General features: G+C 36.8%; 3 protein-coding genes across 7 annotated transcripts in view; 1 reads left to right on the forward strand and 2 right to left on the reverse strand.

The window, feature by feature from the left end:
• On the forward strand, window positions 74-5612 carry LOC18600329. 5 transcript variants are annotated; one of them, XM_018120806.1, is made up of 13 exons: window positions 74-267; window positions 545-728; window positions 1013-1192; window positions 1438-1548; window positions 1846-2160; window positions 2241-2417; window positions 2512-2787; window positions 3021-3143; window positions 3365-3562; window positions 3790-4043; window positions 4302-4503; window positions 4691-4999; window positions 5114-5612. In XM_018120806.1, the coding sequence occupies exons 1-13, from the start codon at window positions 218-220 to the stop codon at window positions 5429-5431; spliced, it is 2697 nt and encodes an 898-aa protein (XP_017976295.1). In that variant the 5' UTR covers window positions 74-217; the 3' UTR covers window positions 5432-5612. The 5 variants fall into 5 exon arrangements, with proteins under 5 accessions (XP_017976295.1, XP_017976297.1, XP_017976298.1 ...); XM_018120808.1 differs by lacking the exon at window positions 5114-5612 and having other exon boundaries at window positions 4376-4503; window positions 4691-4801; XM_018120809.1 differs by lacking the exons at window positions 4691-4999; window positions 5114-5612 and having other exon boundaries at window positions 4313-4411.
• LOC18600330 (histidine-containing phosphotransfer protein 1) lies at window positions 8301-10373 on the reverse strand. Its single transcript, XM_007030699.2, has 6 exons — window positions 10017-10373; window positions 9673-9803; window positions 9463-9531; window positions 8860-8931; window positions 8694-8766; window positions 8301-8579 (listed from the first exon to the last, which is right to left on the reverse strand). The coding sequence occupies exons 1-6, from the start codon at window positions 10074-10076 to the stop codon at window positions 8535-8537; spliced, it is 450 nt and encodes a 149-aa protein (XP_007030761.1). The 5' UTR covers window positions 10077-10373; the 3' UTR covers window positions 8301-8534.
• LOC18600331 (autophagy-related protein 18h) overlaps window positions 13451-14831 on the reverse strand; it is a 6351-nt gene continuing 4970 nt past the window's right edge. Inside the window, exons 7-9 of the mRNA XM_018121869.1 lie at window positions 14587-14711; window positions 13979-14503; window positions 13451-13809 (exon numbers count right to left, since the gene is read on the reverse strand). Of these exons, the coding sequence (XP_017977358.1) occupies window positions 13805-13809; window positions 13979-14503; window positions 14587-14711 (655 nt within the window). The 3' untranslated portion in view covers window positions 13451-13804. The remainder of the gene's footprint in view (window positions 13810-13978; window positions 14504-14586; window positions 14712-14831) is intronic.

Consider the following 14831-nt stretch of genomic DNA (forward strand, 5'->3'; position numbering starts at 1 on the left):
AACAGTCTAAGCTTCCATGTGTGGAGAGAGCAAATCATATATCATTAAATTAGTTTCCATATATGTTGCACTATATTCGTGCGTTATTCTCTGTCTATTGGTTCTTTCAAGCCTTCCTTTTGACCCCCCTAGATTATTTGAACCTTTTTGTTTTCTTTTTGCACCTTTCCCACTAACAATATTCAATAAGTTGATTCAACCCATATAGTGTAAAACTATGTATGCTTTTGTATGGAATCATGAAGTTAGAAGACTGTTCTCTCAAAGGTTCTTCTTCTTCTTCCTCTTCTTCTCCTTTTTAGTATAAGTTTTGAAGATAATGAATTTACTTTGCATATATTATTAGGTTCGTGAATTTCTGATGACTGGTTCATGTTGGTGAGCATATGCATGGGAATGAACCATACTGCTAGCTTAATTTTATGTTTTTCTTTTTCCTAGGAAATTAAGATACGATCAATCTTCTTTTCAAAGTTTGCATGGGATTAATGGAATGATGTAATTGATTTTTTCCCTTCGTTTTTTGGTGATTGATATATTATAGAGTAATGAGAGTGGCATGGGTAGTAGCCATGATTGGAGGTCTAGGAGCTTTTGTTAGCTTTGTGGATCCTGATCATCATCTTCATCAGCCTCATCGGATCCTGGTTGATACAGATGTTGATACCGATGATGTTTTTGCTCTCTTTTATCTCTTGAAGCAAGACAGGACTCAATTCCATTTGCAGGTTTCTCTCTCTTTCTCGGGAATATCACCATCAATCTGCAGTATAGTTGCTTATTGTTTATCCAAAAGAGCTCTTTCTCCCTCTCCTTTTCCAATATCAACATCAAGCAATTGAGTATAGGATAAAGGGATAAAAAAACAAAGGCAAGCTTATCTAACTCTAATAATTCATTATCCGTATGCAACAGAGAGATTAGAAAAATGTTATATATCTGATTTAATATTGTATAATTTCAATCACACGCGATTGATATATTATTAGTTATTAATATTTATTGATTGCAGGGAATTACTATCAATGCAAATGGATGGAGTGATGCTGGGCATGCCATCAATCATGTATACGATATTCTGTTCATGATGGATCGTGATGATATTCCAGTGGGAGTAGGAGGTGAAGGTGGCATTTTACCCAATGGTACTATCCTTCCCAATGTTGGTGGATATCAACCCATAATTGACCAGGTTCATCTCTTTCATTAAAACTTTGAACATAGGCATATTCAGTGGACCAATGAGAGTGTACCACGCGTCGTCGACAAGGCTTTTTATTTTTTTTTTTCAATGAAACTTAATTTTGGGCTCTCCCTTGATATGATCATTGTTTTGGTCCATCATGAAAACTGAATTGGTAATACTATTTGGAGGGTGAGCTGACAAAATGAAGAAAAGCAAACCATGTATGGTTAAGAATTTTTGTGTGGTGGCAGGAAATGTCAACGGCTGGGGAGTGTAGATATAGACAAGCAATACCTGTGGCACGAAGAGGGCGTCTTGATGTCAACTCTAACTATGGCCTCAGAAAAGCTTTCCTTCCACAGGTCCCCTTTTCCACTACTTGAATCATATGTTGGCTGCAACAAGTTTAACCATCTGTAATGACTCAGTCTAAGCATTGCTGATCATCTTACAACAACTTTTTAAGCTTAAACTATATGGTTCTTGATAGATTAAACCGAATTGCTGGTACTAACTGACTCGAACTGATATCATGAACCTTTCCATGTTATGTTTCTAGTTTTGGTTCACAATGATATATGAATGGTGCTTGAGGTTGAATTCATTAAGCTTAAATGTGTTTTCAAGTCCTAGTGACAGGTTTCCTCTACATGACATAGGGTAGCAGGAGGTACACTCCTCTTCAGCAACCTACAGCACAAGAAGTGATGATAGATGCAATATCTTCAGGTCCTACAACTGTCTTTCTTTTGGGTGCACATACAAACTTTGCCATCTTTCTCATGAGCAATCCTGACTTGAAGAAAAATGTTAAACACATTTATGTCATGGGGGGTTCTGTTAGATCAAACTGTCCAAAGAATGACAGCTCTGATAATTCAGGGGAGTGTCCTAATATTGGTAACCTCTATCCCCAAGACAGCAACCCTTATGCTGAGTTCAATATATTTTCAGATCCTTTTGCTGCCTACAAGGTAATGTATGGTTACTTCTGGTTGATATTCATGAACTCATAGTAGTGTATTTGTTATTTGGATCTTTTTCTTTTGAGCAGGTGTTCCATTCTGGTATCCCAGTTACACTTGTTCCTCTGGATGCAACAAATACCATCCCTTTAAGTAGGAGTTTCTTCATGGAGTTTGAAAGGAGACAGGATACATATGAGGCAAAATACTGCTTCCAAGCTTTAAAAATTATTCGCGATACCTGGTTAAGCGATGTATTCCATGAGGTAATTTCTCTTGAAATCCTTTCTGGTTCATGCTTCCCTTTTTATCTAGTGGAATATATTCATCTAAGACATCCAAACTGATGAATTTTGGCAGCAATATTGTATGTGGGACTCTTTTCTGGTTGGTGTAGCATTATCTATAATGCGAAACTCTCACAATGGAGAAAATGAGTTTGCTGAGATGCAATATATGAACATCTCAGTGGTTACCTCTAATGAACCTTATGGAATATCAGATGGCTCAAATCCACTCATTACAGGGAATTCAATGCCAAAGTTTAAAGTAGACAAGGATGGGGTGCATAGTGGCCATGTTCAAATGGGAATGCAAGATCCTTTTTGCATTCAAAAAGGAAAAGGGAAATGTCAGGTATCATCAATACAGACTATAGCTGATTATAATTCTTTGGTCCTAATGCTTAGTTCATAAGCAAGTTGAATTAATATTTAATTCAGAAGAAACACAACGTATGCATATAGTTTATTTTGTCCAAACATGACTGATCAGGTTCTGTCATTAAAAGATATTTGAAGCTGGTTTGATATGGTAACTATGTTGGTGAAGTTCTTTTGTTCTCTTAGAGATCTATATGATGCTAACAGGATGGTTACACAAAAGAAGATACTGGAGAGGATGCGGTACGTGTTCTTGTTGCAATGAAAGCTAAATCAAACCATGACAATGGGAGCTCACTTCAGAAAGAATTTTATAAAAGCTTTCTCCGAGTAAGTAAGTTCCTATAATAGTTTTCACCTTAACACCTTTTCTTCTGTTGTTTAATCCATGCTTAAAAGTCACAGACAAGTAATCAGGAAACGCTGAATGATATCTTGTTCTCTAAGATTAGGCTTTCTACTTTACATAAAAGTAAAGTGCAGATAATGTAATTGACTGTGGTCATGAAGCTGGTGCAATGTTATAGTTTCATTCTTTCTGCTAATTGTAGGTTATAAACAGCCCTGAGCAAACTGGAAGGTTTGATATCAGAAAGCAATATCCTTTCCACAGGGAGGTTCTTCATAAACCAGATTTTGGAAAGAAGATGAGTGGAAAACCAGTTATTTTTGACATGGATATGAGTGCTGGGGACTTTCTAGCTCTTCTATATCTCCTCAAATTACCTGTGGAAAAAATCAACCTCAAGGTACGCTAGTTTATGGTGGATTTGCTAGGTCTAAATCTCAAGCTAGGTTACTATCTCATGAAGTTAAGCAACTGCAACTGTAGATTGAATGAATATGGCAAGGTTCCACAAGTTACATTTAAGCACTACCAATGTTCAGGCTTTACATGAAACAGGACACAAAATTATTCCCTATCTTTATGGATTCTCACAAGTTCCTCATGCTTGATTTTTCCATGTTTAACTAGGGAATACTAATCAGCTCAACTGGCTGGGCAACTTCTGCAACAATAGATGTTGTATATGATATACTACATATGATGGGCCACGATGACATTCCAGTTGGTCTTGGTAAAGCATTTGCAGTTGGGCAAGCCAATCCAGCTTTCTCTGCTATTGGAGACTGCAAGTACTCCAAAGCTATCCCTTATGGTAGTGGTGGTTACTTGGACTCGGACACATTATATGGACTTGCTCGTGACTTACCTCGAAGTCCAAGAAGGTGACATTCCTGGCCTTCAGATTTTCATTCTTATATGTGTAGTTTGTAGAATGTTTGGATATGAAAAATACATTTTAAATCCTTCTCTACCAGTTGTGTAAGCATTAGTTTTAGGTAGCATCTAAGACAAAATTCTAAAAAGAACTGATAGAATTCGAACTAATACTATATTAACAATTCCACATACTTAATAAAATTTCAAAACATCCATAAGCGAAAACAAGGTTAAACGTATGTGGCATTCTAATAACTTTTCAGATACACAGCAGAAAACTCTGTCAAGTTTGGAGCTTCTAGAGATACTGATCATCCTGAACTTAGGCAACCATCAGCACTGGATGTCTGGAAGTCTATAGTGGACTCTTTGGATCCAGGATCAAAGATCACTTTGTTAACGAATGGACCTTTGACAAACTTAGCAGAGATCATTTTATCAGAGAATGCAAGCTCAATGATTCAGGTAAACAATGTCAACATAGTCCTGTTGTAAATCATAGGCAGGCACCTCTAGGGGAATTGCACTGTCAAGTAAGAAATACTTGTATTGATTTCACTATTTCACAAGCATTGCTGCCTCATGCCAGAAACATCAGGCCTGGACTAGTGGACCAAATGATGACACTGTCTACTTTTATCTTCTGATGCAGGGAGTATACATTGTTGGAGGACACATAGCCTACCTCTATGACAGTGGGAAAGGAAATCTTTTCACTGTTCCCTCCAATGAATATGCAGAATTTAACATGTTTCTTGATCCTTTAGCTGCAAAGGAAGTTTTTACTTCATCCCTGGACATCACGCTTGTTCCACTGCAAATGCAAAGAAGAGTTAGTTCCTTCAGCACAATTCTTAACAGGATGAATGTCACAGCTCCGACACCTGAGGCTTTGTTTGTCCAACGTCTACTTTCAAGACTTTGGCAATTACAACAGGAATATTATAGATATCATCACATGGTAAATAGAAACGTTCAAGCATATATCTTATGATGTTTTAGTTCAGTTATAAGGTGTTACATTCTTCTAAAGAGAGGTTGAAACCGATGATGGAAAAATTTTGTATCTTTGCAGGATATATTTTTGGGAGAGATCCTTGGTGCAGTAGTCTTGGCTGCAAATCCACACTTGAACCAGACATTTAGGTTGAAGCCTCTTAAGGTCTTGGGAGATGGAGACATAACAAAGATAGGAGAGATTATTATTGATAAAGAACAAGGGAAGCAAGTACATGTTTTGGAAAATGTTAATCCACAGGCATACTATGATCATTTCGCGATGGTCTTAGGTGATCACAGGCAGTCTGCTGTGCTAGGAAGCTTTCATGAGCAGGAAAGAATGTGGAATTCACCAGCAGTAAAGACGAACATGGTTCATAATCAGCACTCATAAATGTTTGTTTTAACTTCATCTATCTTTTTAAAAACAGTTTTGACACCTTTTGGTTTTGAATTCAACTGCAAATATGAAAGAAGCTGTTTCTATATTGTGTATCAGAATAGCAACAAGTGAAGTTAACAGAAAGTTACAAGATGTTTGTCTTCCTTTGTGTTGTCTATCTCTTTCTCCTAAATTTCAGCTACTTGATCCAGCTATTCATCATCATATCAGATCCTTCAGTTCATTGAACTTGATTTACAAATTACATGAAAATTTATTTTACTACATGAGTTATATGTATATTATACAAATGATGATACATATGCTCCATTATAAGTAAAGAAACAGCATTTCCTTTTTCAATAATGAGATTAGATTGCAATTAATCATTTGCTAATCATTCAGAATCCATAGCCTTTATTTCAGTATTGGGACAATCGAGAGAATGTTCATGGAGTCTGCCTCTGGAAAGAAACATTCAGATATGCTTCAGATACAGAATATCAGAGATCATTCAATAAAATTAAGTAAATATTAAGCAATGATTCTCTGATTTATAGAACCCATCAATCTTATTGATGGGTATTTAAATGGAACCGGTCAGTTTTTTTTACTTCCTTTTTTTTTTTAATATTTTCTTATTGTTAAGCAAACAAACTTCAAGTATTGATTAACAACTTAATTTCCCATCAATTATCGACATCATCAGGTCAGGTCTGACAGTTGTTCAGATTTAGCTCTTTGCACTTAGCATCATGCTTTCGGGTGATGATTTCGACATGTACGAACCTTTAGTTTGCATAGGAAACTTTGAATGCTCCCTGATTCTTCAACATAAATGTACTGACTCGTGTCTTTCAATGTCTGGGTGGTTGTAACTTAATAAGTTATAAACTGTGACACCATGGCAGTGCATGAACATGCATACAATGCCTGCACTTGGATCCATCTGTCCTTTGTATTACTTATAATATTAGTATGATATACCATAAAATGGAATCTCCCCAGCTGGAATTTTTTTTTTTTGGGGGGGGGGGGGGTGGTAAGGGGAGGTACAGTGTCACATTTGAATTAATCTTATTTAAAATTTGGCCATGCCTACCATGGCTTTTGCTTTTCTGCAGTGATGGATTCCTTCTTCATTCTGATGAATCAGCAGCTAGATTGCCAAAGGGGTTTCACATTTAGTTCTTGAATCATCCTGTAAACAGTTTGATAATCCTAGCAACCAGCTAACCGGCTCATGGTGGTGGATTCTTTCCTGAAAGTCTGAGTCAACCTGTAACTGGTATAATCATAGTATGTTTCATCTTGGAATTGAAAGCATGAAAAAGATTGAACTAAGACGGGTCGGTGACTTGGTGGGTGATGATGATATCGATTGTTTATAAAATATGAAAACATGAAAGAAAATTTATTTGATATTCCGTCATTACAGCATGTAATTTGTCTTTGCTTGCAGGATTACTAGCAAACAAGGGGGACATCCCATTCATGTGAAAATAGTTGACCTTCATATAATAATCATGTTCAATGAATGTGAAAGAGATCACACTGAATGGTGATTATAAAAGAAAAAATTTCAGACTTTGAGAGAAATCACCCCAACAACGTGGGGTTTGGTCTTCATTTTCAATGCCTAAAATGCAACAATAACCCACTAGTATAATCATTGAAGTACGTCAATGGAGATATCCTGTCTGTAACAGTGAATGGTCGGTGATAAAATTTTTAATTGGCCAATGCATTTTGTTTGTCCTTGAAGATCTCCATCTACTTACATGGTGGTTGAACTCATTGACCAAAATGGTTCAATCTATATCCAATTTAGCCTGCGATTCGGATTTCTTTTCTGGGTTTAACATGAAAACTTACTACTTGCATGGTTAAGAGCTGCCTTCACCTTGATGAGTTGATTCAGGCAGACCAGTATATGGAAAAACATCTGATTGTCAACTTGGCTGACCTTGTCTGGCTGACTTCTAATTGAGAGAAGTTAGTATCAATAAGAATGGTTTTAGTAGAAATTGTTTGATAAGAATTGTTGTTTCATCAATATCATGAATCTGTACTCTTTAGGTTTGGTTTGCAGACTGTAATAAACTGGTAGGAGTAGTTGCTGGAGGATTATCAAAATTGATTGCTTAAAAGTCCAACTTTTTTAGTTTTCTTTTTTGTTACCAAACTTCTGTTGAATTCCACTTGCTCTATCTAAAAGGAAGGTAAAAGAACCTCCATAATTCTTGCACCAGTAGACTGCTTCTTCTACCTACTGTGGGTTGTTGTTTCATGATGCTAAGAGAATCTCCTATCCTAATCTGCTGGGATGAAATAATGACTCAACCACTCCTACCCTACACTACCATCTCTTGCAATCTGTTTTGCTAAAATGACTGGCTCTAGACATGTCTGAACTATGTTTTAAAGGGTTAGAGAGAACAAAGCTGAATGGTTACTGTTGGATTGGTACGGATTTGAAAGAGGAAGGGCTTATTCTTGTTTCCATGAGTTTAGACAGTGTTCTGTCATCTTGGTGCTCCTGCTTAGCTCACATACTTGTGCTAGACAAATGCCAACGTGCAACACAACTGGGGAGATAAAAATCAAGATTTGGTTTGGTCTGGTTTCAATTTTAATGGATAATGACTGCACAATAGTTTGATACATGACCCTCTCCAGGCATAGTAAAAATTTTTTTGGTCTCATCAGGCCTCAGCAGCTCTGGTATCTTTGATGTATACATTTCCAATCTCATAAGTCAAAGTTGCTCCACAGGATGGAGTATTCCTGATAAGAGCTGTTTCTTTTGTCCATTTGTTGTTTCTAAATCGATTGATAATTATTGGAGCTAGAAATTCAAAGATCAACAAACAGAGAGCAGTGGAGAGGAAAAAGCTGGAAGGGTTTATTCACATTCTTTGTCATTGCTCATACACTGAATATGATACAAGCTTAAGCTCGAAAGTAGATAGAACCCTTCAGTAGCTTAGGAACCCTGCTAAAAACTGCAAGAAAAGCAACAAAGACAAGAAAAACTTTTCTACATAGCCAAAATTCCATTTTGGTCTCTTGTTTTTTTCTCTGCAGATGATCATAGGTCTCTCTGAAGCAACTATTACATAGGAATTGAGCCTCCGGCGGCCAAGATCTGTTGTTGAAGCTGCAGTCAAACAAAATGGAAAATCAATTCTTGGGAGTCAAAAACAAGGAATCTGGATAAATCCTGCTCAGAAAAAGACCATCTCTTCTGAGGAGGTAGATTTCTCAACATTACCTTGAACATGGTTTCAAGCTTGGTTTTCACAAGGGAATACTCATGCTTCACTTGTTGGAGACATTTAAGACACCTATAGAAGACATCAAAGCTTGAAACTTCTGCCAACTATATTAACACTAAAACAAATCCACAGTAATGATCTGAGGCATGAGAAAAAACTCACCCTTCCACATTCTGCTCCTCGCAGTAGTTGCGGAAGGTTATGCAGACTTTCTGAACTCTCTGAGCACCAATGCTGTTAATTTAAGAACATTTTAGCCATGAAATAACAGTGACAGAAATATGAAGAAGAACTTGTTTCTATGACCATAGTGGAACACATAGTGGGACACAAAGTGGAACCCCGATCTTAAAATAGGTGAAAAATTGATGACCATAAATGCAAGATTAAGAAGTACAGATTTGTTATAGCTGTGCATCAATATGAACTCTGTGAAAGTAGATTTGCAACTTGAAACTGACTCTGGCGGTGACAGAATCTCATTAATGTTACTAAGTTTTCATCTCTAGGACAACTAATAGTATTTCTTTCATGGAGAAACAGCAAAAACCATGATGGTACATGTGCTTTAAGGGGTGAAAAAAATGTTGGTACAAAATTGGCTTTAACCATTGAAAAAAACTATTTACTTACAAAAATGCATATGGTGTTTCTCATGCTGGAAACAAGTGGTGGCAAAGGAGATTACCCAAAATGGAAAGAAAATCTCATCTGAGGCTAAAATTAGAAAGTGAGGTTTAAAACTAGAGAAAACAAGAAAAATACCTGGAGCTGCTACCCTTCAACTGGTGGACATGAGCATCCACCCTTTTGAAATCTATGCTCTGCTGCTCTCTACATAAGATCAGAAACAATGACCAAAAACCGCATTAAGACATGCAGAAAAGTCAAGAGTAAACCAAAGCAGAAAATAGAGTCCTTGATATCAATTTACAACGCAAGGAATTGTTAGAAGATTATGAGTAAAATCCTCACAGAGCTTTAGCCAGTTCATTAAGAAGTCTTTCAGAATCTTCAAAGAAAAGAGACACCACTTCAACCACAAAATCTGGGTTATTCTCATCTTGGAGTTCCTGAAGTTGTGTAAATTGCTCGTCCAGGAAAGCCTACTCATAAAACAAGGAACTCATCACAAAAAATCTAATCCAAAAGCAAAGCAACCTTCCTTCAATGACTATGGTCACCAAGTATAGCAAACTACATATCCTCATGAAATCGAGTTGGGAAGAGATAAAATGATAAATAGCATAAGCAAAAGGCAAAAACAAGGCAACTTTTTTCCTGAATGTCCACAGTTTCTAATATAACAAAAAACTAACCTCATGATAGAGTGAGGCTCTGTAGTCAACTAACTGCTTTTGCAACTTAACCACATCCATTGCAGCTTGCTTTTAAGCCACCTTCCCACTTGCAGATCTTACAGAATTATATCGTGCTCTTTCCTTAAAATGAGTGGAAAGCTGAGCCTGATTAAATGGATATTATAGTGTTAGGAGCCAAAGAATCTTGCCCTTGGAAATGGGCAATAAATAACTACAGTATATGCAAAGTCACTCCTTTCCTCTCTCTCTCCCTCTTTTGTTGTTTTTTCCCTTTCTCCTCTGGGTTTGTGTTTCTGTTTCCTTTGCCTCCTCTATTTAACCTCATCATTTATGAGCAAGTTGAAAACTCTGAAATATATATATAAAAGCATCACAAGATCCAAAACTTGATGCCATGTACCATTCACCTTCCCCATCTTTTTCTTTCAGTAATTATTGCTCTTTCTCTTTCTCTCCCCCCCCCCCCCTCAGATCATTTTCTTCGATATGTTTATTATTTTGTTTTCCTATGCAAAGTGCCAACCAGCCTAAAGGATATGGCAATGCTGCCAACACTGCATTCAGTTACTAGATAATTTATTCCACTGCCAGCAGTGAATTCCAATATTTTAATCATGGCAGCAACAGTTGAGACAAATTTTCACACCATATCTCATTGATTCATTATTGAAAATCCAAATCCACTTAAGTTAAATGCCATAGTTCATGTCTCAAGAAACACCCAAAAAAAAAAAAAAGAAAAAGGTCAGTTTGGTGGCACCAGACAGAAGAAGGTTAGGTCAGTTTTATTGGGGCATGCATATTTTGCTGACACATGCAAGATTTCATTTGCTTGGAATGAGGGACTTTTTCCCTCAAGGTAATTTAGGACATTGAAAAGACTGCCTTGTAAACTCCTTTTTAACAGTTTTGCAAGAACCTAATAACATGGGATGAAAAAGACCCACATTTTCAGGCCAAATTTTGCAACAAGTGACAGTGATGTGAAAACCATGTTACATCCCTTTGCATGAGAGATATTTTGTTTTTGGGTGAAGTTTTGTCTCTTCTGAAACCAAGTAATCAAAAGGGTGATGCTGTTATTCAGTCTTTTGGCAAATTAAAAGTGTAAATCTAACATACTTATCTTTAAAAAAGAAAAAATCAAGTTGGGTATGATTATGGACTCTGTAGTTGTTACAGCAGCATATCCATTTCTATCTTACCTACTCCCCCTTCTCTTCCCTCTTATCCCTTCTCTCATTTTATGCCTATATGCTTGTCAATCTTTTCAAAGAATCTTATCATGTTGCTGCCCTTTTATGCCACAGTTGTTGTATGTGATGTTGTTGTTGTCTTATTGGATAATATGTTTCTACAGATTAATTGGTTATAGGAGTGATTCAGTAACATAGACATTTGGCCACAGAACATGCTTTAAAATCTTTGCTTTTGGCTTTTGCTTTCCCAAGGTTACTTCAATCTTCCCACATTCTACACTAGCTGAGGGAGAAAACAACAGGAAAAGCAATAAAGGAAAGTAGGGGAAAGGAATCATTTTTCCTTCTTTATTTTAGGGACAAGGCATGATTTTTGCAATGTTGAAGCTTTGTAGTTATGCCATTCCGTCGTAAATTCATATCAGTAAAAAATAAAATGAGTCTTGAGCTTATAATTAAGGGTTTATCTTCATCTAATTAGTATATATTTTGAATTAAAAATATAAATTTATAAAACTTTATATATATTTTTTAATTGGACCGATTAGTTGAATTGATTGAATCGATTGAATTTCAAACCGATTCAACCTCTGGTCTAATTTTAAAAATATTAATAGAAAGTTCCCGAATGGATGGAGAAATTATTGGAGGGCCCTTAGAGTGAATTAAAATTCTTTTGTCTTGGCCCCTTGAAAATGATTTTGTGGAGTTTTGTGAATTAATTAAGGATAAAGAAATGGAAAAGCAAATAGCCTTTTGGAACACATTCCATTATCTGTCCAACATTATTCTCAAAAAGGTGTTTTGGAGGTTTGATTAAGGCTGTTAAGGTGATTCCATGTCATAAAACCCATCAAAATATAACTATAATAATGCTAATTAGTGAAGTGGGTTTTGTTTAGTTAATCTTAGGAACTTATGAATCAATTGAAATTCCAAAATTATATGAAATTATTATATTTTTTTACCTGCGACATACGTGACGTATAAATCGTCAAAATTTCGAAACCATATGAAATTACTATAATTTTCCAATATCACTGGCAATTTTCCAAGAATCTCCTAATCAAAATGCATTCCAAAAATAGTTGATTAGCATAATTTCTGTTCAAACTTTGGAGGCTAATTAGAGCATGTCATGTGTTTAGCATCTAGGATTGGTTTAAGGCCAAAGTACTGGGGACCCTCCATGGCGCATTCAACAGCCCATTTAATAGTGTGTAGGATTAAGACAATTCAAAGGCCCTTAAAACGACAAAATGGACCCTCTACCAGGTGGACTGGACACCAAAAAAAATGGCTCCAATCTCCATAGTCACAGGGGCCTAACTGAGCCCCTTTTTAAAGTTTTCTTTGGCAAAGCAGCCAATATGTACTGTCATGTAGCCAAAGTTTTCTTCCTCTAGGGAAGTGCATAGCAAAATTAAAATTAAGCAAATCATGGTGAAGATTTTAGGGAGATTTGCCCTCATCGGGATAATGGGAAAGAGTATCTCAGTGACTGTTTAGAGTTGAAGGGACCACTGATTGCCTGTCTAACTCTCCTTTGATGGGAAGGGCATCTAGGGTGGGGGCCAATTTCCCATGGGAGGAGATTTCATGCCATAAATGTAGCTGCCATGGCAGGCCACAAGAATACAAAGCTGCAGGATGTTTCTGGGTATCCAAAGTTTTGTGAATGAACAGAAGAAAAGCTAATCAATAGAGAAAAAGTTTTATTGGACGAGTGTTACTCTACAGGACTCACAAATAGTGCACATTTGCATAATTCAATGCACTATTTACTAGCTTCTGGTTTTGTCTGTATCAAGTGCTGTTATCTGTTGGCTCCTCCTAACACTAGAAATCTGCTAAACGGGCCCAAGAGTATTTGAAACCAAATAGGCTCATATGGCATCAGCAGCCTGTAACATTTCAAACAGTGTACATCAAGTAAACCAAAATTTACCAAGTTTGCTGCAACTGCAACTGAAACAAAGAGGCATCTTTTTCTTGTAGTATCTGACTTTTCCTCTGATAAGGGCCCCTTTTCTCATTCTATTTTCCTCCTACCAAAGAATAAAGGAAAAAAAAAACTATTTGCCTTCCTCTTTCCCTCTTACCGAACATAACCCCAGTTTGTCCAGACCCCAAACTAGTCAGACCACATGGATGGTTGATCTAAATCCCCAGGATGCATGCAATAGCAAGAAAGAACCTGGCTTAGAGAAACATAATCTAAACAAAAACTAGTGAACAACACAATGTACAACAATTCATTTTCTTTTTTTATTATTATTTTTTCTTTGAAGAATGAATATGGTTACACAGCACAGAAAAAACCCTGTCCCCACAAATCATTTGTATTATCAATATCAATTTACAACATTTACATTGGGAGGGAAGAAACCAGAGATTTGCCCTGGCGGCACAATAAGCCAGTGATTATATTTCTTGAACCAATCAGTCAGTAGCTTTATAAATCTTCAATTAGTATTTGAACCCCCCACAAGGCTGACGTTCGACCAAAGGGACCTGAAGTTGACAACACGAACGTACATGAAGGTGGCAAGTGCGCATCAGGAAAGAAACACAAGCAGATACAACTCAACCTGCCACAATTGGAAATGATGATTTCAATAAGTTTTTTGTCTCCATAGATGATATGGGGACAGTTGTATGTTACATGGAAGAAGTTAAATTTTAGAAGCTCAGGTTCCCATACTAGAATGCATCATCTATATGAATAAGAACAATCAAATAACAGGTTTAGATATTTACCTTCCTCAGAGAAGGCAAAAACACCCCCAAGCATTTCATCATTGTCACCTTCTTCCTCAGATTTTTCTCTGTCATAAGGACCACTGCCGCTGTCAACATCAGTAACAACCTCTGTTGGTTCACGACATGCACTTAGGGGCAATGCTTTACAGTACTCTTCTTGAAAAAATTGCTCAAAATCCGGTGAGTCATTTACTGGCCCCTCATCTAACATGTTCAAACTCAAATCAGATCGGTTAGAACTTGTGTTTGAAACTTCACTGGTTCCTCCACTGTTTGGAAATTGAACCTCCTTTCCAACAGTTCTTCCACCAGATAGAGAGCCGTTTGTCAATGATGACAGACTGTTAGTAGAGTTCCTATCTTCAACGTAACAAACACCCTGATTAAAAGAAATTGAACCAGTATCTTTGTTAAGATTGCTCTGATTAAGCATAGGCGATGCCAAAACAGAACTCTGTCCTTTTACCCCACTACTATCCTTCCCAGATTGAATGCTGGTTGGAGAAGAATTCCTTGATGATCCTGGTTAAAACATCAAGCATCAAATGAGTTACATGAATCCATAAGTATATTAGATGATATCTAAATTTTAACAACTGTCATACCACTATCTGAGTTTTCAACAGAGCTAGGAGACATCAACTTAGAGTGAGAAATAACAGTGACTTCAGAGAATCTTGCTTTGGCATCATGAGAAGATGACATTGGATATTTTTCTCCATCAAAGCCCCTACACAGAAAGAAGAAGAAGAAGAAGAACAAAGGAACAGTGTGAAGGATAATACATTTGATGATATAAATGCCATTCTGCACCATGTAACACCATCCAACATCCTCCATTCCCCCCCCC

This window comes from Theobroma cacao, chromosome 5, assembly GCF_000208745.1.
Source record: "Theobroma cacao cultivar B97-61/B2 chromosome 5, Criollo_cocoa_genome_V2, whole genome shotgun sequence".
NCBI lineage: Eukaryota > Viridiplantae > Streptophyta > Magnoliopsida > Malvales > Malvaceae > Theobroma > Theobroma cacao.